This window comes from Dryas octopetala, chromosome 6, assembly GCF_963921425.1.
Source record: "Dryas octopetala chromosome 6, drDryOcto1.1, whole genome shotgun sequence".
In the NCBI taxonomy this organism is placed as follows: Eukaryota; Viridiplantae; Streptophyta; class Magnoliopsida; order Rosales; family Rosaceae; genus Dryas; species Dryas octopetala.
Window position 1 is genome coordinate 248,628 of NC_141371.1, and position 21,892 is coordinate 270,519.

Here is a 21,892-nt window from a genome sequence, read left to right on the forward strand (position 1 = left end):
CAAAAGAAACAGTGCATTGAACAGGTTTACTGTCAGCAACGGACCAATGGCTTTACAGTAACAATGATTCACCACTATTCATGTTCAGAAATCATTTATCTAACAATAAGAATTTATCCGAGGTTTCATTCAATAAAAACAGAAAAAGAAAAAGAAATCTAAGTTCAATTTCCAGCTGGATGAAAGTCCAATTTCCAAGTTCCAAGTTCCCCTCAAATGCTAAACCAAGTAACTCAACAAACACAAACACAAACCTAGAAATAATAAAAGTATCATACATTAAAACAATTTAAACGCCCCAGAAATCACACATTGGCATTTGGCTGTATCTGCATTCCTATAATTTAGGAAACAAATTGTGCAAACACAGTTAGAAAGCTAAAATTTGAAAGAACAGAGCTCTTTTTATTTACTCATTATACAACTTGAGTGTTTTCCCTACATATATGATGTAATAAGACGAGTGAAAAAAAGTTCACTATTTGGTCCACATAACCAGTAGTATAATTTGCAACAAACTCAACCGTACTCCCTCTATTAAGAACAACCATCAGTATACAATCTCATAGTTAAAAATAACAAAAAAATAAAAAATAACCCATTACAGAAAAACACTAAATTAAGGAGAGATCTGTACATGTGAAGCTGAAGCTGAGCAAATGGGGTGCTGCTACACAGGCGGTATGTTGGAGAAAGAGAAGCCCTGGTACCCTTTATAAGCATAGTAAGCAATCCGCGTGTAATAGAACCCCGGGATGAACAAGATCCCGCCAAGTATCGCGAAGAACAAGCCTGAAATCGAAAACCCAGAAGTCAGAAAAACTAAAATTTGGGAAGAATTAAAGGTGTGAGCTTTAGGGTTAGCGTTAGTAGGGTACCGTGAGCTTTGTCGCCGCCGACATGGTTATAGGCCATGAGGATGCCGATGACGAGGCCGAGAGTGCCTGTGACGAGGAGGGCGACGGCGAGAGCGATCTCTTTGATGGGAGGCTTGTTATTAACAGTGTAGGAGGTCTCCATCATTATGTCTTCGTCTGTAATCGAAAATGCGTGATCCACATACGCCATTGCTGATTTTGGCTGATTAGCTTTGCTCTGGAAACTGGGTGAGGATTGAAGAAGGTTTCAGATTTTAGATTTGGGATTTAGGGTTACAGATTTGAGATATTAGCTGAGCTTTGGTTTTGGGTTTGGTTTTATGATGATTATTGTATTAAAAGCTTCTTCGACTTTGAGGTTTGGGTAATATTTTGTCAAAGGGAAAAGGGAAGGACTCTGTCTAAGGGAGGAAGAAGATCGTAATCCACACGTCCCTTTGTCTGATGCTGCCACGTGTACCAAATATCATATCACGTGTTACGTTTTCTTTATTTCGGTAAGACTAATGAAGCACATGATCTCTCATGCATACATTAATTAATCTCCTGTACATATACTAGAAGTCTTGAAGGATTTGGATTATATGATTTTCTTGTTTTTTGATTTGGATTTGATACGATTTGGTACAATGATTTTATGACATAGGGATTTATACATGTAGTAAAAAAGTGAACATAATAACAATTAAAAATGAAATAATGATTTTATGTCATTCAATGAATATATGACAAATATTTCCAATACAAATAACTTGAAAACAATAAGTTTAAGAGGATGAATTGGTCTAACATGTTTACTAATATGGAATGAGAGAAAAAAGGAATCTAAGTGAGAGAATGAATTGGAGTGGAGATGAGTCATTCTCATTAAGTTATTTACTAATTATTTGATTAAGAATGAAAATGAAGTTGATTCACACTTTTATGTTTACTAATGATTATGAATCAAAATAAAAACTCTTCACCCCCCAAATGAGATTGGGGGAGTGATTTCTCATTTTGAAGTGGGCTTTGCTTACTTTTATTAATTTCTAATATACAAGTCACAAAATTAGTGTGGAATGAGAAATGATTTTTCATTTCCATGTAAGTAAAACGTGCCCAAATAAATACAATTGTGTTTAGATTAATTCGGACTCTTGACACTCCATGAATGGATCTATTGACTTGCTTTCGGAAATTTACTCTCCTCTTCCAACTTGACGTCTACTTTTGGCCCAAGCTACTACTCCGTAATGACTTGGTTCGGCTCAAACCATGATACAGCCCACGTCGTGTTTTTTTCACTATCTTCCTTGGTTTGAAGCCTAGAGAGTTGCCAAGTTTACTGGATGTTGTTGATAGTGATTAGAATGGTGACCTGGTCGATTGCATTTTCATCAGTAACATTTGACTGGTAGTAGTGAAGGATAAGGATTGGCATGGGTGCATACCTTGCATTGTTGGTTGGTTAGTCGGTCGTTTCCTTTTGCTACTACTCTCTAAAGTGCTTTGATCTAGAGTGGGATGAAGCCCCTTTCCAGAGACTTGTCTTGTATTCGGACAGTCAAGTTCTGCTTCAACTCCTGTTACCAACTGAACTGCACCATTGAGGTGCATTAAGAGGTTGTAAAATCACTTACATTCGCGTACTTAGTCCTCATACAACCCTTGCAATTTGTCATGTTGCCATTTACATATTTCCACATAAGTAGACGAACATTTTCAAGAGATGAACAGATTTACCATTTGTCATGGTCCGATTCCATATTTCTGCCCCATTGATTTTCTGCCTTGGTGAACAATTGAGGGCTTCTTCACCACTGGAGACAAACCTTTTGCTACACCTCAATCCAACTATATCCTGTATTTTTCGGTACACCTCTTTCTATCATTTCCCTCCTTATCTTTGTAGCATCTTCCCAACTACCCCCTTCAGAGTAAACCTTGGACAATAGTACATAAGGTACATCATTTTCTGGAACCAACTCAACTAACTTCTTAGCAGTCCATTCTCCCAACTCTATGTTCCCGTGTATCCTACAACCGCTCAGCAAGGATCTCAATATAGCAGGCCAAGGAGTATAAGGCATCACTTCAATCATTTGTCTAGCATCTTCAAGGTATCCAGTTCTTGAAAGCATATCAACTATGCAACCATAAACATCCAGCGATATTGCTTCCATCTCATAATCTGAGGTCATTGATTCGAACAAAAAACGACCTTGATCGATCTGTCCCATATGACTACAAGCTGCTATAACTGACACAAATGTCGCTTGGCTGGGCTTTAGATTAGCCAACTTCATTTTCTCAAAGATACTCAAAGCTTCCTCCACCAGACCATGATGAGCACAAGCCATGATCATAGCATTATATATGACAACATCACCAGATCTAAATGACTGGCTAAAGGTCATCCTTGCACTTTCAATATCCCCACATTTTGCATAAGCATCTATAACTGCACTAACAACAAATACTTGTGTGTGAAATCCCATTTTGATGACAATGGAATGAACAGATTTAGTTAACTGATATCCTGCGATATCAGCACAACTATTCAGAATGCTTCCCAAAATAAAGTCATCAGGCTTCCCACCAACTTCTATAAGAGAGTTGAAAAATTTGATAGCTTCAAAAAGATGTCCCTGATGCACCAAAGCAGATGTCATAGTTCCCCAAGATTCCAAATCTAATCTCTCAAATCCATTAAAAAACTCAAAGGAATCATCTAGCAGTCCAAATTTAACATAGCACTTAATTAATGAGCTGCAAACATATCCATGGAAAGAGAACCCAGACTTAACAACAGCACCATGAATTTGTCTAATCATTTGTTGTTGTTCATCTTTATAGCAAGTTTCCAATATACTGGAGAAGGTAAATTCATTCGTTTCAACTCCCAAGTCCCATAGATTACAAAAAGCCTTCATTGCTTCCGTATAACAGTAGTTTGAATTATGCGCAGAGATCAACTCATTCCAAGAAGTTATGTTTTTGTAAATTAAGCTGTCAAAAAACGAGCGTGCCATCTCCATAGCCCCACATCTAGAAAACATATTGATTAATGACCTTCTGACATTAGCTTCATTCCAGAATCCAAATTGCAATGCAAGACAGTAAAACTGAAGCCCAAGGTTAAGATCAAGCAACTCCCCACATTGTCTAAACAACACTGAGAAAGTGACAGAGTTCGGCTTCATGTTTGCTAGCATGAACTCATGGACTAAGTTTGCAATTTCTCTTCCATTAGAGTCTTGAGAGAAGATCCCAAATGCAGTGTTCCACGATATAACATCTTTTGTTTGTATCCTATTGAAAACCTTCAAAGCCAAATCCTTCCTATCATTTGTAGAGTACATATCGACAAGAGCATTCATTACTGAAGTACTGAATTCCACCTCACTTTGGATGATCAATCCATGAAGTTGCTTCCCAAAATCCAAATTTCCCATAACAGAGCACCCCTTAAGAGCATTAACAAAGGTGAACTGGTCCATTCTTATAGCTTTACATACCATCAAAGATACAACCTTCAAGGCTTCAAAGCCATAGCCACATTGCACATACCCTCCAATCATAGCATTCCAACCAGCAGTATCAAGATTGGTCATGGACGCGAACACCCCCTTGGCGGATTCGACATCCTCCAACTTAGCATACATGTTCAAAATAGAACTACCCACATAGCGGTTCTGTTCAATCCCAATTTTCAAAGCAAAACAATGGACATTCATGCCAAATTTATATGCTTTGAAACTAGCACATGCTGCACACCCCTTGAGAACACTACCAATAGTGAATTCATTCGGCCTCAACCCACTTTTCACCAATTCCAAATAAACATCCAAACCCAGTTCAAATTGACCATCTTGGACAGCAGCCGAGATCAGCAAAGTCCAAGAGACAAGGTTTCTCTCAGGCATTTCATCAAAAACCCTGAACCCATCGCCCATAAGCCCACATTTTGAGTACATTTTGATCAAATTATTCAATACAAAAACGTCATTACTAAGTCCCAACTTCATAATACGGGCATGGATTTGGGTTCCAAGAAAACATGACTTTGAATTCTCAGAGAGGGAAAGAGCAGCAGCAATGGCAGTTGGGTCTTTACCCATCAAGGATTTGGAACTGTAGAGTTGGAGTTGGTCATTGGAGATTGCATGGAACTGTCTGGATTTGGTTATAGAAAGAACAGACGCTTTAAGCCTTGAAGTAAGAACAAGTCTAACACCTAAGCTTCTCATTATTCTTTGAGAGATTGATCAGTGAATCCCATTGGCCATTGGTCCATTGCATTGCAGGTTGCAGATTTTGAGAAGAGAAATTCTAAGTAGAGCAACCCAAATTGCTCAGATTTTGGGTGGGTCTTCTTTAGAATTTCTCTTTTGAGAAGCAGCTTCAGGGCATGATCAATTCCTTATGTTGTGTTTGACTGCTGAGAAACTGTTGAATGCTGAATTTCTGAGAAGAAAATCTACGACCCCCAAAAACTGAGAAGAAGGAAAATCTTGAATTTAGCGGATGTGGCACCACTACATGGTGGGTCCTTTCGCTGATGTGGCAAGATCCGGGTGGTTTTATGGGTTTGCAAAAGCAATGATGCGAGATGCAATGATCCGAGATGCGAAAAATTGTTATGTGTGACGGAGTAGTAGTGTATCGGTCACTGCTATGCAAGATACGATACACTGCTATGTGTGGAATTATTATGTATCTAATCCAAGGTCGAACCAGTGTATTAGTTACACCAAATAATTTTTGCTAGAGCCAACATTTTGTATTCCAATTTATTAATCCTAACAAATGTATTAGATGAAATGTCAGTTTTTTATTTGCTATAAATAAAGTCTTTCACAATGCACCATGAATCTGATCCCCAAATTTATTTTTTGGGTATAAAATAGGTATAGTTCAGTCACAATGGGCCTGAATGTGATCTCCATAATTTTTTGAGACCCAAAAGCTATTTCCAGTTTTGGGTATAGACTATATCCAAAAATTAAATGACTAGCTCAACAACAAATGAAAACTATTAAATAGCTGGCCCACCAACAAATAAATGAGTTAAATATTAATATCATCATATTTGGACTTCAACACTATTGTGTTGGTGATCCTCAAAATCTATATTTTTACACTTTTTGATACCCAAAATTGATTTGGAAATTGGATATTTGGAGATCACCATTATAGAAGGCCTAAATGAAACCTAAAGTGAACTTACATACGAGTATGAGACTTTTGCAAGATGGATTGTAGAATGTTGTGATTTCCACTTAAAAAACCTATGATGTTATTGAATTAAAAATGGAGTGATTTTTACTTGAAGAATGTGACATTGGAGTTGCATGAAGCAAAAATTTATAAAAATCCAGAGGAGGAAGAAAAAACCTTTGTAAAGTTTGAGATTGATCCTGTTCCTGAGAGCCGGCCATGTATCAAGGGACGTAGTCTATGTACAACCATCAGATAGGGATGTTGAAGATGTTGAGGATGTTGAGCACTTTCAGGTAAACTCTGAACATCCATTAACATATGCTGGATTCTATAACTAAGTTTTGCTTCTGGATTAAGACATGGGTAACTATGTGTCCATTAAGCAAACTTGAGAGACTGCTGAGTTTTACTTGTTCACTTTTTTGCTTGAGTGGTATCGGTAACGTGCTTCGCTTGGAGTGGAAATGGTTAAGAGATATAGTTATTTACTGCATGGGTTATGTTTTTGTAAGTACCCTGATTATTATGTCTGCATACTCTGATTAACAAACCGAATTGTCATAGCTTCACTGAATGCCCGTGACATGCATAAGTATTTTGGCTGCCCAGTAATAGGCAAATAGTCATCCAATGTGGTCTCTGTGATCTTGCATAACCAGGCCATTTTTACTTTTATGTTTGCTTGGAGCAGATCCAACCTGTCTTCTTTTATTGTAATTTCTCTTTGCATAAATATCTTAAACTTAGTCCGAGTATGTGGGAGTAAGCAAATATGTGCACAAGTATCCCTTTTGTATTAGTGATCAAGTGCAGTTGGCAGATGAGTTTGCAATTTTCGACTGTGGGGCAACAGATAGGACTATTATGTGAATCTTTGGTTATTCCATATCAAAGAGGACTCAGAAAAGAACTTGTCCTTCTTAAATGAAAATTAGCAGATGACCTATCTGGCTATCTTGATACTTAAAAAGATTTGTATGTGCAGGCCATATAGAAGCCTCAGTCCAATGTTCATCACACAATGGACCCGTACCAAGAATTAGACTGAAGACGACACTTGTAGGCTATAGCAAGAACTTTCTGAGTTATTTTTTAAGTTGCTTTTCGGATGTGTATATTATCATACTTTTTTCTTTTCTAAAAGTCACAAACTGGATTGACATCTTCAGCAGCAATTCTCCTGCCTCCAGTTTTAACTTTCCCAAAGTGCAGATTTTGGTGCTTCCGTTTATAAGTAACCAACCCAATTGGAACTTTTTCTTAAATGAGATTGTAGCCTGTTGAAGAAGTGATGCCATTGCCCTTTAAGACCTTCAAAAATTTTACTTATTGACTTTTGTGGGTGGCATTATGAACCATGAAAACATAACTTCTGAACTCATTTGATGTGGCCTTGAACCAGAGTCTTGTTTTCACATACCAACATGATTTTTTTTTCCCCTTGTAAAAAGAAAATGCACTTAAACCCTGAATTTGAGAGCACAACCTGCTCTTATATGATTTGCATTTAGCACATACCAACATGTACTCTAATGCTGGATCATATATTAGTTGGACATAACCTGAAGAATTACAACTTATCTTACATTCACTTAGTTGGCCTGAGGATGTTTAACAGAAAACAAGACTGTTTGGGAAAGAAAAGTTTATAAACTGAACGGTTTGGAATTCAGTAACCCTCAATCAATAATCATTATCAGATTTCTCAGCCAAAAAGAAACAAATCAATCATAATTACCAGTTCCCAAATATGGGGCATTTCCAATCACAAAATTTTTATCATTCCCACAGCTAACCAAATATTAGGAAAAGGTGGCATTAGTACCTGTTGCAAGTTACAACCTATCAGACCAACTTTTAGGAAATCAAACATTTTCGAGCTGCAATAGTTCAGTTGTCAATTGAATATCTCACTTCAAAAGTATAAACTTTCCTCCCAAAAGGGATAAATCACAGCAATTTTCATTTTAAGTTAAAATCAACGGCTGAATTCTGGTGAAATGTGGAACAAGCAAAATGTAAGTATCAAGTAGCTCTTCCCTGCTACTGTGCTATACCACAGTATTAGTGTTTCTAGATCAGAATGATCACTTGATTCAATGTTCTGAGAATCAATCCCAACAATGTAAGGGAACAAAAAACACATCACTTGTTCATGCATTAAAACCAGTACTTCAACATGAACTTTGAAATCAATATTATAGCAAATAAACAAAAATCATGTACTCCTATGTAGTAGGCTAGTAGCAGACATTGAATCCCAACATTGAATGAATTGGACATGCCACACACACCAAGCATCACAAAATTGATTCAATTTCCAGATGGGGGTGGAATCGGCCATTAGATTTTGATTGAACAGTCAGAATGCCTCCAAATGCAGCAAAATGCAAGTCTCTGTGAAGGCAAAGAGATCGAATTCATGTTCAAGTCTAGAAGAACAGCAAAGTAGTTGGTATGAATTTGACCATCACCAAGAAGAAATGTTATGCATGAAGTCCACAATTTGTAATAAGACCAATCAGAAATGTCATAGTTGGATCTCAAACACCGATTAGAATCACTGGAATTTTCACTCAAAAATAGAACGGAAGTTGAAATAAATATTTTTTATAAAATTAAAATTCTGGAAAGCCCTTTCCAATTACAACAGCAAAACCTCCATCTAAAACCCTAATTCTTCATTCTCTCTCATCTCCTCCAACAAAACCCCCCAACCAAATCCTAAAACAATTTGGAACCCTAAAACCCCTAATTTGAATCCATTGATACATGCTTAAAATTCACAAATTTTGCACAAACCCTTATTCTTCCAGCCAAAGCTTAGTTAAATTCTAACCTTAAAATCCACTAAAATCAAGAAAAAAAAATTAAGAAACTCCCTCACCTCCTCATCCCCTAAAACACACAAAAAAGCAATAGACACATACACATATTTATATATACCAACAAAACACACCACCAGCACATCACGAACCCACCAGCACAAGGACGATATCGGGTTTTAACGCGGGTCGTCTTCTCTCCGACCCGAATTGCCGTGCCCCCCGGACAAAGAAGCCAACAAATTGAGATGTCCTGGAAGGTAATTTCCCACTCTGGCCGCGGAGGCCTCGCCCATCGGCTGTTGCTGCTGCAAGAACAACGAATGATGATGCTGTTGCTGGGACACTGACACCGGCGGCTGGGCCATCATCTCCGGCGGAGGCGTGGCGGCGAAGCTCCAGACCTGGCCAAAGTGCGGGGCCCAGAACCCACCGGGTCCGCCTGCGGTGGGGCCCAGCATGGAGCCCATGGAGTGCCCGACGACGGAGACCGCTCCTCCGTCGGTGTGGTTGGCCTCGGCGTCCTTGGCGGCGTCGTTATCGGCACGCACGCGCTTACCGAGGATGAAGGGGGTGGGTCCACCGCCGCCGCCGGAGAGGAGGGGCTTGTGGTCGGAGGAGGAGGTGGTGGAGGAGGTGGAGAGGGAGTTGCCGGCGGTGGAGCCGCGGAGGGAGACGGAGACGGTGGAGAAGCTGGCGGGGGTGGTGCCGGTGCCGGTGGCGGCGATGATGGAGGGCTCGGCCTGGCGGAGGAGCCACTCGATGGTCTGGCCGTCGGACTTGTGGCCGAGCTCACGTGTGAGCTGGAACACACGTGCGGCGCATATGATGGGCATGCGGATGCGGCGCCCTCGGCCGTCGACTTTGCTGTGACGGTCCTTAGACGGCGGCTTCTTGACGGCTAAGACGCCGTTACCTGACGGCGGGTTCTGCTGCTGCTGTTGGTTTTGCTGTTGCCTGGGGTCCACCATCGCTCCTCCTCCATTGGTGAGCTCACCGTTATTGGGTGCGTCGGAATTAGACATTTTTTAAGCTTGAGCTGGGCTGCTGCTAGCTGCTTCTTCTCTCTTTTAGTTTTGGGGGGTTTGGGTACACTCCACTCGTTGTGTGTGTACGTGTGGCCGTGTGGGTGCGTGTTGTTCACTTTGTTGTGGAAATTGTAGAGAGAGAGAGAGAGAGAGAGAGAGAGAGAGAGAGGGAGAAAGGGAGGGTTTGTGTGATGGTTTTTTTGGGGGTTGGAAGAAGGGGGGGAGAGAGAGAGAGGGGGAGGAGGGCTGAGGGGGCTGAGGGAAACACACACAACACACAGCTCTCTCTAATCATTGAGGTCCAGACAGGAGCTGGTGGAGACAGAGGAGGGGCACATGGGTCGTGGTCCCCACTTTCATAAAAACACTCTTAACTCTCACACTTCTCCTTCCCACTGTGTGAAACACGCGCAACCAAAAAATCCAAATATTTTATTATTTAAACTCAAATTATTCTAAATAAATAAATTAAATTACTTGGACAAGTTGGTCAATCAAAAATTGGATTTTCAGCCCAAAACTGGTGGCGACGTGGAGGGTGTTGGTGACACAAAGCGACGCCGTATGTGGGGCGAGGCAGGGCGGTGGCTGTGCGGATGTTGTTGATCGAGCATCTTCTTCCAGTGCCGTTTGTTCAGTCCCAATTCCCAAATGAAATGAGGAATGGATGGTAATTACAGCAATGAAAATTTCTGTCTGAAACATTAATTTACTATGCTTGTAAGCTTACTGATTTTTTTATAATTAAAATAGTAATATCAGCTATTAAATAAATACTTTCTCAGGTTTCATTTACAAAAATTTTGTTTCCTTCTAAATGTTCGTTCTTTGTCTCGAATTTTGTCAATATTAACATTTTATCTCTATTTTTATATTTTCAAATAATAATTTAGAATGTATTTATGTCTCCCTCAAAATAAACGAATTTTGGTGCTCAAACAAATAACAATTCATATCTTGAATGAAATTTCATGTGTTTCTAACCAGACATTGGTCCAGATCACACTACTAATAAAAGCATTTGATGCATAAACACCCAATCAGACCCTTATTTAAATAGTTCAAATATAAGTTTAGTTTTTAAACTCCACTGAATTAGAGTTTGGTTTAATCGAAAAAAAAAAAAAAAAAAAAACTAGAGTTTGGCATTCTCCCTAGAAAAAGACTCCTTATGGATGCAGGATGCTATCAAAAATCAAGCCTTATATCCCATGTGTAGCTTACTAACATTTGTAGCTAGGGACCAGGGTCACATACTCACAAATCTGTGTACTTACTACTTACTGATGAGAACCAAACATAATAGCTTAGGCCTTAATTACAATAAAGTAAAGGAAATGACCCCACCAAACTTTCTACATTAATCTGATCCATATTCAACTCACCACCCCACCTATAAATCAAAATATAATCAATTCTGGTCTTTTTCTTTTCATTTCTCTTCATTCTAACTCCTGAATTTTTCAGCAGCATACTCATTGCCTTCCATGCACAACATAATACTTACATGTCATTCACTAGTGTAGTTCTTAGTGATTAAATATCCCTATTTTATAAGGGAAACGTACGTTCATGACAAATTGGGCTTTAGTGATTCTCAACCATTATTAATTTATGTAAATATTACAACATATATTTACGATTGAGAGTTATTCACATGTATAAACAACTGTTCAAACATCTCTCATTTTATTATATTCTAAACCTTTATCAAATTGTCAGAATGATTCCTAAATACAGTCTCATTGATAAAACCAGGCTAGTTGAAAGGCCGAGTCAATGACAGCTTCAATTTTATGCCCCAATTATTCTATTATAGTCAACAGACATTGTTAAATCATTGGTTCAAATCTAATATCTCAGCTGGAATTGGACTTATAAACAAACACTACTAGTCAGACTTCCTACCCTACAAACCAGCATTAGCAACCAACAAGTAAAGGGCCGGTAAGCTCTAATGTACCCAATTAATTAAACTGTATATATAGAATTAAGTTGCCAACATCTTTCAAGTGCACTCATGTTAGCATATGTGTTTAGGTCATGGACAATGTTGATAGTACCACACACGCAGCTATCATACTAAATCTTAAATTTTAAATATTAACTGACATACCAACACATAGTACTTCTTTAAAACAGTTAACAACATGTAGATGCAGCAGTTTCGATCAATCACATTGTTCGAGCACTTGTTAGTTGCTTAGATATACACCCAATCAGCGGGGACACCCGTTAGTTGCTCCACCCAAAACCCGAGATTCAAACTAACATTGAAGCTCCAAAAACAATTATACACCATAAGATTTAAACACGTCGGTAATGGGATAAAAAATGGAGACAAACGTCATAAACCACCATCGATTAATGCATGAAACTTCAGCCAGTGCAAAAAAAAAAAGGTTGATCAATTAATTTTGTAAATCCGCACCAAAAAAAAAAAGTGCTTTAGTGCGTTAACCGCTCTAAAGGATAATTCTACTAACACATCAATTAAAATTTAAGAATTGTTTTGGTGTGCTAGTATTACTATTCTGGTGGGAACTTGTAGTTCTAGTAATTTAAAGCATATTCTTTAAATATCGAATCTTTCATAACGTTACAATTTTTAAGAGTAAACCATAGTCGCTAGATAGGAAAAAATCTCTAAATTCTCGTCTGCAGCAATCTTAAGCATTTTAGGTCACCGCAAGCTATTGATTTGTTTGTCTTAGTTTGGAAAGTTCCTCTTGATCTTGGAGAGGGTTTGTCCATTTATTAATATTAGAGAGGATTTGGCCCTTTCTTGATTTTTAAGAGGGTTTCTCTAGGATTTCATCATAAACTCTAGTTTTGTTTTAGTTTGTGCGTTGTCGTGTCTCTCGCAATGGCTGTGATCATGTCTTTTCCTAACCCTATGTTGTATTCCCCATCCTTGAAGCAAGAAGGAAGAAAGGATTTGAGTATATATTGAGCAAATTGATAAGAAGTTTGTTGTGGTTATTGAATTAAGAATGATTGCAGTTTAATTGGTGAAATTACGTTATCAATTTGGGATTAAGAAGTTTCTTGTGTTGAATTTCTTAGCAGTCAAACAGACGGTGCAACTTGTTGTAGATGCATGTTATTTGCTTTTTATCGTGGAGTATGGCTTTCTTCAAGCTTACATAATTAACAATGAAAAATTTGACGAATTAGGTCATATCATTGTTGGTTCTAACCAATTCTCATGTTTTTATTATCGGTTGTTAGAGCGTAATAAGATTGTTCTCCTTATATTAAAGCAAGGTAATATGTTATTTTGATTGGACGATGACCCTCTCTAACTTTTAGACTGTATTTAATCTATGTATCTTGTAATTAATATTGATTTTTAATAAAATTTAGTCTTTTCTTATAAAATTGGCCAAAAGAATATTATTTAGCATATATGATATATGATATATCATGGTATCTTCGAAAATTTAATATTTTTTCTGTAGTTTTTCTTGATTAGTATTTTGTGATCCCTGTCATTTCTGTTGTCCTGAATGGAAAAACACATTGGTCCAAAAAAAACAAGAAGGAAAACCATTTTGGGTTTTTCCCGAAATTTTAAAAGCCTAAAATATGGAAAACGTGTTACGCGGGTAGACGTGGCTTGCACGGCCCTGAGTGCGGCGCGTGAAGGAAAGAGCTGTTTTTGGCTTCAATGAAGTGAGTGAGTGAGTGAGTGAGTGTACAAAATTGACACCTAGACTGACATATAAAGGCAGCAGTGGGTTGTTTTATAATTTTATTTACGTAATTTGCCACTTTTGTAGATGCGAATTCAACTTCAAAATTAGGCACTCAGAGGCCACAGCTCTATCTCTCTTCTTCTGCGACAATGATGAGGTAGACGAATGTTTGGGAATGTGATGCACAACAATAATTCATCAACCCACAAATCCAACGGTGGAAAATTGGTGTTTCCTTTCTACCTTCATACACATCACTTCAGCTTATCTGCTCCAACTCATGCACATACTCAGAGTCAATGTAATAAATATGGATTTTAATCGATGATTCAAACCAAAATTACCATGCAAAAATACCCCTTTTTACAACGTTTTTGATCCTCAGTGGAATCTCGTCCAAAATACAAGGATCACAAACGTAATTTGGTCTTTTATTCATTAGAAAAGCTTTTTATATTCTTTTTATGGTCAATTTAAGCCAATTTAAAAAGGATTGGTTTTCTAATGTCAATTTAAGTCTATCAAGCATATAACCATATAAATTTTGTATTTAGTGATAAATGTATCAAGGGATGAGGGAAGGCAGACTAGGCATCCGCTCCCACAATTAAATTCTCCCAGTAACTTAATTAACTTTTTTTTTTCAAACTAATTTTCTTTAAAATGAGGATAAAATATTTGATAAAATACTTCAAAGAAGCTCAGGCGTGAGCAATGGAGAATGTTTGAGAACTAATTTCTCTCCTCTTTTTTTTGGTGATCAACGGAGCCAAAAGGCCCAAAACCAAAAGAAGTACGCTATACTACGTACGTTTCCTGCCCAGTGCTTAGTGCTTACCAAGTTACCAGTAGTTTTTTCTGGGTTAAATGAGCATTTTCATTCCTATAGTTTAGCCTTTGTATCATTTTTGTTTTTGAAGTTTTCATTTCAACAATAATACCCTTATAATTTCATAAGGTTTGCAATTGAAGGATAAAATTTGTTTTCGTCAATTTAGTGATGATTGAGCCTGAAGAAGTTGGATCTGGAACCTCTGCCTTGCTTCCCTACAAGGCTAGTGCCAGGCTCAAATCTGAGCCTTTAAAAACAAAGTAGAGAAAGAAAAAGTAGAGAGATAAATAGTCTTCAAGGGCTCAAATTTGAATCTGGTACCAGCCTTGCAGGGAAGCAAGGCTGGGGATCGAGTCTGAAGAAGTTATTGTGTATGAAAAATAAGTTAGTTATATATATATTTTATAATCAATATTCTATCTTAAAATTGTATGGGTATATTTATCCTTCTATTACTTATTGAATATTAGTTGACAAAGTGGATTCTTTAGCAGATAAAGAGAAAAAATGTACTGTTATGAATTTGAGTTTATTTGTTGGTGTTTTTGAAAGACTTAAACTTTTAGTGGTGTTTAACTAGCTAAAAGTGGTGAATTGGGGTTGGTCTAATTGACCGAGGATAAAAACTCCCTCCCTCCACATCCGGGTTCAAACTCTCCCCCCTCTTCTGTACTAAAAAAAAAAAAAAAAAACTAGCTAAAAGTGTTTTTGAACTATAAAGCACTTTTGGTGGTTTTTGCCTTTTTAGAGAATCACATACCAAGTGTTTACTAAAAAACACTTCTGTACTAAAAAACACTTCTACAAATATTTACAGGAAGCATTTTAATTGTTAATAAAGAAAAAATTTATACGTTTGTAACAAAACATGCCATTATCACGAATCAATTAAAATCCAAATCATTTACACAGTTAAGTGTGGATACTTGCGTAAGCATAAATATGATTGGTTAATTAGTAAATTACTCCCACCATTTCAAACTATTTAAATTTGAGGCCCACATGGGCCCATGTGACTAAAAAATTATGACTTAACAGAACCAACTGTCGCTCTGCCGCCAAGCCAGCTGCCACACAACCTCAACTTATTTGACTTTCTTTTGGGGTGAAATGTGCAATAATCAATATCTCTTTAGTTTTTTTTTTTTTTGAATTAATTACTATAGACTACATATTAGTTATTGTTTGTAACCTCTACTACCATTATTTATATAATGTAAGAATTAGGTTAGTCTATTAAGAATCAGGTAATTGAGCATGTGACTCCACTTCAGGCAACATGTGATGCGCTTGCTAGCTGAGTTGGTTAGAATGTTAGTTTTACATTTTCTCTCTCCCCAAGCACTATCTCTCTGTTCTCTCTTACTCTCCATCGCTGCAATTTTCCTCGACGGTGTGCGTGTGCATCTGGCCATGGATGGCGACGAGAGAACCACCCCTGAGTTCCTCTCTTTTTCCTCTTCATCTCTATGAGCTCGGAACATCCAACAACCCCGGACCCGATCGGAGCCTCGATGTTGACTCTGATCTCCGCCTTGTCGCAACGTTTCCAAAGAACAAGCCAAGTTCCTCACTATAACAACGCCTAGAAAGTTATTGGGGAAGCCAACTCCACTCTCGTGTCTTCCTTATCAGTAGTAGGTTCTTGAATTTTTTTGTTTGTTCAGTTTTTAGAACTGCAAGTGAACTGAAACTGCAGAAATTGTAATTTATGGAACCGCAAATGAACTGAAATTGCAGCTTCTTTATCAGTAGTAGGTTCTTGATTTTTTTTTTTTTAGTTCAGTTTCTGGAACTGCAAGTGAACTGAAACTGCAGAAACTGTAATTTCTGGAACTGCAAATGAACTGAAACTGCAGTTTATTGGAGTTGCAAACTTGCAGTTTCAGTTTCCTTTTTTGTGATGCGTTGATGCTGGTATTTTGGAAGATGTATAAATGTTATGTCTATTTTCGGATGGTATTTTAGGATCTAGTGGTGTGGTGTGGTGTGGTGTCCGCAAATGAAGAATGAGTTTGTGGTAGTTGGTCCACAAATGAAGAATGAGGCTTTAGGTGATTTTGGTTAATAAAATTAAATGTCAATACCTATATATTAATGAACTCTTTTTTTTTTTGCCACTAATATCTCTTTAGTTTAAATGGCAATAATTAGTGGAATCACACTAGTTATTATAACATTTTTTTTATTAATTGAATATAAGTTTTGAATTCAAGAACTGTTCAAAGGGAGGGTAAGAATTATCTATTAATTAGATCAAAGAATCATTGGCCTGATTATTATAATATTAGATAACTAAACAATTTTCAATTAGCAATGACCATTTAATTTATTAGATAACACTTAATCTCCATTTGTTAGAATAAGTCCTTAATTCATATATCATAGACGTCGGTTGATGAATAAAAAAACGATTTTCAATTTATGTGATAGATTATAAATTTTTATGGTAACACATTGCAAGTGAACCTCACATGTCATGTTCAACATAAGTCTTCATCTTATTATCCTCATCAAAATGCCAGCCGTTTTCTCAATATACAGAATCTTCAGACTTCAAGACTTAACTACATGCAGACAAAAAGAAAATTAGACTTGAAAAGTCATGATGAAAATTATACATAATTGGAGTCATGAATGGACAACTGGACAAGTTATTTGTTCATTTCTCTTGAAATTTAAATTTAACGTAGGAAGATAGATAAAGTGCATTTCGCCTTTTATGATTGCATGTTTTACGTTCTTGTAATTTTTCTTGTATTGAACTAGCTCTATTGATATAATTTGATGAAAGTTGAAACGAAGTATCAAATTTTCAAAACGAGATGCTCAATTGGACTTCTTGAATCTAGATCATGATAGGTGGCCACATTAAAAAAAAAAAAAAAAAAGATATAACAATACATGTTAAACATAATTTTTGCATACTCACTTTATACCTTCGCATAAAGTGTAGCGAAACAATGGATTGAGGAACGAAAGCCCAAAGACAAAGAGAACCGGCTTTTTCCAAATTAACTAAGAATTATTGCAACTTTCTCACTCCCTTAAAAGTTTCTTTTGAAGGGCTAGCAAATAACATACCTTTTTATATTTTTTTCACTCTTGACATAATTTTTTGTTTTAAATACATAGGGAGTTTTAAGTGAGGATGTCCTTATTTTTTTTAAAAAAAAAGAACATCTTTTTTGAGGATCACTTGACAATGTAGTTTAATGATCAAAATTATTCATTTTTTAAGTCTCTCATTAAAGATCATCCGTGTAACAAATCAACTAAATCAGTAATTGTTTGGTTATGCAAATTGTGCAGACAAACGTATTTGTTAGATAAAATTGAAATGATGTTGATGTTAATAACATTATTAAAAAGTTTATAATTTGGCTGATTTTGTTTGCAGAGATGACAATTCAATGATGTGTTAAAATATAGACGATTCTATTAGTTAATTGTAGGCTCGAGGTAGGATGTCCTCATTTTTCTTAAGTGAAGATATTCGTACTTGAAACTTTATCTTTAAATACATATATAGTATAAAAAAAATAAAAGTATTCAACTCAAAACCAATTGTCTATAAGTAGTAAGACCCAATATGACTTTCATAGAAAACACTATTCCTTTGTGGGGGTCCTATAAGACATGTCTCAAACAAAACTTAGTACTTCATCATCAGATCGAATAGAGTAAACAGGGAGATTATTTAACCTTTTCCTTGATATAATTAAACCAAAATTTATCACTCAACAAATAACGTTAATTTTTTTTTATCTTTCTAATGCAATCAACAAAGTAGAAAAGAATTTATAATAAGAACAGTGACTGATTCATAATTTTTTTCATAGGACAAGAGGAGGAAACTTTCATATATTCTGTTATGGTGGGCAGTAAGCACTAAGCAGTAACATTATATAATTTTTTTTTTATTAATACTTTTTGACTAATGTGAAGGTCTTGGATTAGGCTTAGGCCCAAGTAACGCGGTTTCTTACTTTCAAATTTCAATATTGCAAAAGTGGATAATTACACACACGAGGGCATATATTCCGTATCCTAATGACGCGTTCATGCGCTGCTTTTGATTAATTAATTCTCAATTATTTTGATTAATTTACATTTTATCAATATCTTTATTCTAACCACTACATTATAATTATATTACATTTGGTGATCATGTAACCAAAATAGTGATCCACAACTGTAGCTTTTGATAATTATTAATTAAATCTAATATAATTTTGACGTACGAATGATGGGACATTCCTCTGTAGTCTGTAACCCCATAGTAGTAGTTGATCAGATCATGATCTTAATTATTACTTTATTAAGGAATTAATTAATCATATATTGTTAAACTATAGTCTCACTAGCTAAGACTCAAAACACATGTTCCTGGGTTTGGGGTTTTGTGTTTGTTTATATTTGGGCATGGCCCAATTGGGTGGCCCTCCCCAAAAAACCTAATTTCAGCAATATCTTTCTGCTTTTGGTTAATTTGATTTTTATTTCAAATTTTATTTGCTTCTTGTAGAAAGAGTACAAGGAAACGTGTAAACAAAACAACAAAAACAAGGAAAAATAAAGCATACAAAAAAGCGGCAGCCAAATAATGGAATCCTCATGACATAAGGATTAACAGCCCTGTGTGTAATTAAGGGAAAATGATTCCTTAATTCTGTCTTCCCGCCATTTTTTTTGGAAAAAAAAAAAAGTAGAATTAGTTAGGTTGTCTAAGATATGGAATGCTTATGATTATGACGGAGTTTGTATTCCATATTATTAAGACAGAACAATTTTCTTTTGAATGTTAAGCGTTTATATGTTATGCTATTAATTTATGAATTATAATAATCAATTAGATCAAATTATGTTTGGATGTGCGATTTAACATATTAGACTTTCGTCATAAAAGCACTCTTTTTGTTGATTTTATTTAAGTGAAATATCTATTATACACTTATTATTTTTATTTTGGTTATAAGGGAGGCGAGAGGAAATTTGAACTTTGACCTTAGATGTAGTGGTAAATTCTCTCAACTACTAGAGCAACAAGCTCCCACACATTATTATTTTAAACATTTTAAATAATAGATTAAAAACCAAGGTACGTTTTCATTGTAATTGACTACAAATTACTCATTTCCATCTTAGCACTTGCATCCAATGTCTCACATTCTCACTCTTGTAGCATCAACTCTTACTTAACTTTCATCATATTGCACATGCATCACATGTGCATGCTTAAATTATGATTACGCCTAGCGTTACGACGTGAATAAAAGTGTTCACCTATAAATCTTAAATTGAAGGACATAGTAAAAGACAATAGATTCAAAAATTAAATTCACTTCAATAAATATTGATTTTAACAGTTCAATCATTAAATATAGTTAATTAGGATTCTTAGGTGAGAATTATTTGACTATTTGAAACCGCATAGGTTACTCCAAGGTGAAAGATTCAAGGGTCGGTATGGTCCAAATGAAAACTGAATCGGTGAATCCTATGGCCCCAAACCACAGACCTCCCAATTATGGCTCAAAAGTGATCTCATTTGTGCATATGTATTTTCTTTTTTGGCCATATTCAGCATATGCATTTATGCACACGTGAATGTGTTTAATTTGATTGCAGATAGAAGATGGAGAATGCTAAATTATTAAGTATATATGTGGGACCAAACTCAATGATACATAATTACCTTCCAAGCTCAACTCATATATTGCATGTGAAACTTACTGATGGGTCTACATCTACTCAGAGTTTTGTATCTTATTTTTGGACCATATTTAAAAATGACTCCAACCAAACGCACTGCATGGATGTGCATGGAGAGGGAACATCTGAACAGGATATTTGGGTTATATATAGATATAGTTGACCTCTAATTAATTCATTAATTAGTTATCATATTTATTATTTATCTTCTTTTTTTTTTCTTTTTAATTAGCCCTTCTTTGTAAATATTTTCTCAAAGTTCCAGTTCTTAATTCTTACACATGAAGTAGAAAGGTTGGACTAGTTCTTTGCTACATTTCTTTTTCCTTCTCAATCAAAATTCAATTAATATGATCATATGCTAATATGTTTAAATTCAATTTTTCAAGAAGAATGAAAAGAAAGCGCACTATTTTGTAAAACTTTGAAAAGAGCAAAAGGTAATCAAGAAATTTATATATGTATTCGCACGTACCCTAATGGCCTTAATCACAAGTAACATGCAATATTTGAAAGAACAATACCACATCCAACAAATCTATTCACCAAATTAAGAGAGCTTTAAAACAAACTCACTTTATTTAATATCCATCTAGGACTAATCAAAGTTAGATTCCACACACAATGTGCAACTGTAATTGGGATTCAAAAGTAAGGTGTATAGTGTATTGAATGAGAATAATTGGTTAAAGTGGGATAATATGTAATTACCATATTATTCATTGTGAAAAACAATAAGAAATATGATTTTTATTTGAGATTTTCTCAGGAATGGTTGCCAATGTGAGCTATCTTAATAATATAGATAAAGTTTACATTGAAATAGATAGGGTGTTTTCCAAAGTTAGAAATTCTAGTGTATGCTTGAACATTGCAAACTTTTATAATTATATTTTGTTATCATAAATTTATTATCTAAAGTATAATATACACACATATGTTAATTTGTTGAGCATATCATCCAGGACCATGAAGCTTTACCTTGTGTTTGATGATCCATATTGTAATATTGAAGTTATTCATTTTCAGGGAATGACAATTTTTTTTCCTACAAAAGTGGAAGCAAAAGCTGTAAAGGCATCTGAAAATAGGCCATGCATATGAGCAGAGCAGACTCTGGTTGACCTTATCAGGATTCAGGAGACTCAGAGTCAGAAGACTCAGAAGACAGTACCTAAGGTATTCAATAAAAATATAAACGCATTTTCGTCTCCTTTATTGAAAAACAAGGGGCCATAGCCATACATGACATGAGGCTCTAAATTGCCCAGCAAATCAAAAATAGCTGGAGCCCATCTCACCCATTTTTGGAGTTATTAATTTCATGGAAAGGGACTTCTGGAAAGAGAATGTAACTTTTATTATTTTTCTCTTTTTCAAAGGAGGATAGGTTAATATATTATAATATTATTGTAATATTGTATAGTCTAATTAAGAATATAGAAGATTCAAAAGGTGACTGGCACCAGCAAGTTTTTCCAGGAAGAACCCAACCACAGTGTGGCACATTGCTAGTTGCTATGTTAAAAAATTGGATCATACCCTTTCAAAAGTATGATGGTTTTGAATTTAATGAAGCCATTTGCAGAAAGTTTATCTTTAATGCACTAATCAATGCCATGCTAAATACTTAGCTTCCTAAAACTTGTCTTTTGTTAGGATACTTTCAGATATTCCTACAGCCAAACAACACTCGTAACTTTTTTTTTTG

At 35.9% G+C, this 21,892-nt stretch overlaps 3 protein-coding genes across 3 annotated transcripts; all 3 read right to left on the reverse strand.

Moving 5' to 3' along the window:
• Positions 1 to 527: 527 nt before the first annotated feature.
• LOC147280585 (uncharacterized) lies at positions 528 to 1,255 on the reverse strand. The gene is made up of 2 exons (XM_086248973.1): positions 879 to 1,255; positions 528 to 792 (listed from the first exon to the last, which is right to left on the reverse strand). The coding sequence occupies exons 1-2, from the start codon at positions 1,066 to 1,068 to the stop codon at positions 671 to 673; spliced, it is 312 nt and encodes a 103-aa protein (XP_086105099.1). The 5' UTR covers positions 1,069 to 1,255; the 3' UTR covers positions 528 to 670.
• An 815-nt stretch (positions 1,256 to 2,070) lies between these two features.
• LOC147280586 (pentatricopeptide repeat-containing protein At3g09040, mitochondrial-like) lies at positions 2,071 to 5,125 on the reverse strand. The gene is made up of 2 exons (XM_086249122.1): positions 2,312 to 5,125; positions 2,071 to 2,238 (listed from the first exon to the last, which is right to left on the reverse strand). The coding sequence occupies exon 1, from the start codon at positions 5,108 to 5,110 to the stop codon at positions 2,699 to 2,701; it is 2,412 nt and encodes an 803-aa protein (XP_086105248.1). The 5' UTR covers positions 5,111 to 5,125; the 3' UTR covers positions 2,071 to 2,238; positions 2,312 to 2,698.
• A 3,178-nt stretch (positions 5,126 to 8,303) lies between these two features.
• Positions 8,304 to 10,155, reverse strand: LOC147280587 (transcription factor TCP21-like). The gene is made up of 2 exons (XM_086247296.1): positions 9,065 to 10,155; positions 8,304 to 8,480 (listed from the first exon to the last, which is right to left on the reverse strand). Exon 1 carries the CDS (start codon positions 9,931 to 9,933, stop codon positions 9,088 to 9,090), a length of 846 nt encoding a protein of 281 aa, XP_086103422.1. The 5' UTR covers positions 9,934 to 10,155; the 3' UTR covers positions 8,304 to 8,480; positions 9,065 to 9,087.
• Between the last annotated feature and the right edge of the window lie 11,737 nt (positions 10,156 to 21,892).

Bases quoted from the DNA above. Each gene is read 5' to 3' on its own strand.
- LOC147280585 (XM_086248973.1), bottom strand. From the start codon at position 1,068: ATGGCGTATGTGGATCACGCATTTTCGATTACAGACGAAGACATAATG. The intron at 793-878 runs GTACCCTACTAA...TTTCGATTTCAG, and splicing joins CGGCGGCGACAAAGCTCACG to GCTTGTTCTTCGCGATACTT.
- LOC147280586 (XM_086249122.1), bottom strand. From the start codon at position 5,110: ATGAGAAGCTTAGGTGTTAGACTTGTTCTTACTTCAAGGCTTAAAGCG.
- LOC147280587 (XM_086247296.1), bottom strand. From the start codon at position 9,933: ATGTCTAATTCCGACGCACCCAATAACGGTGAGCTCACCAATGGAGGA.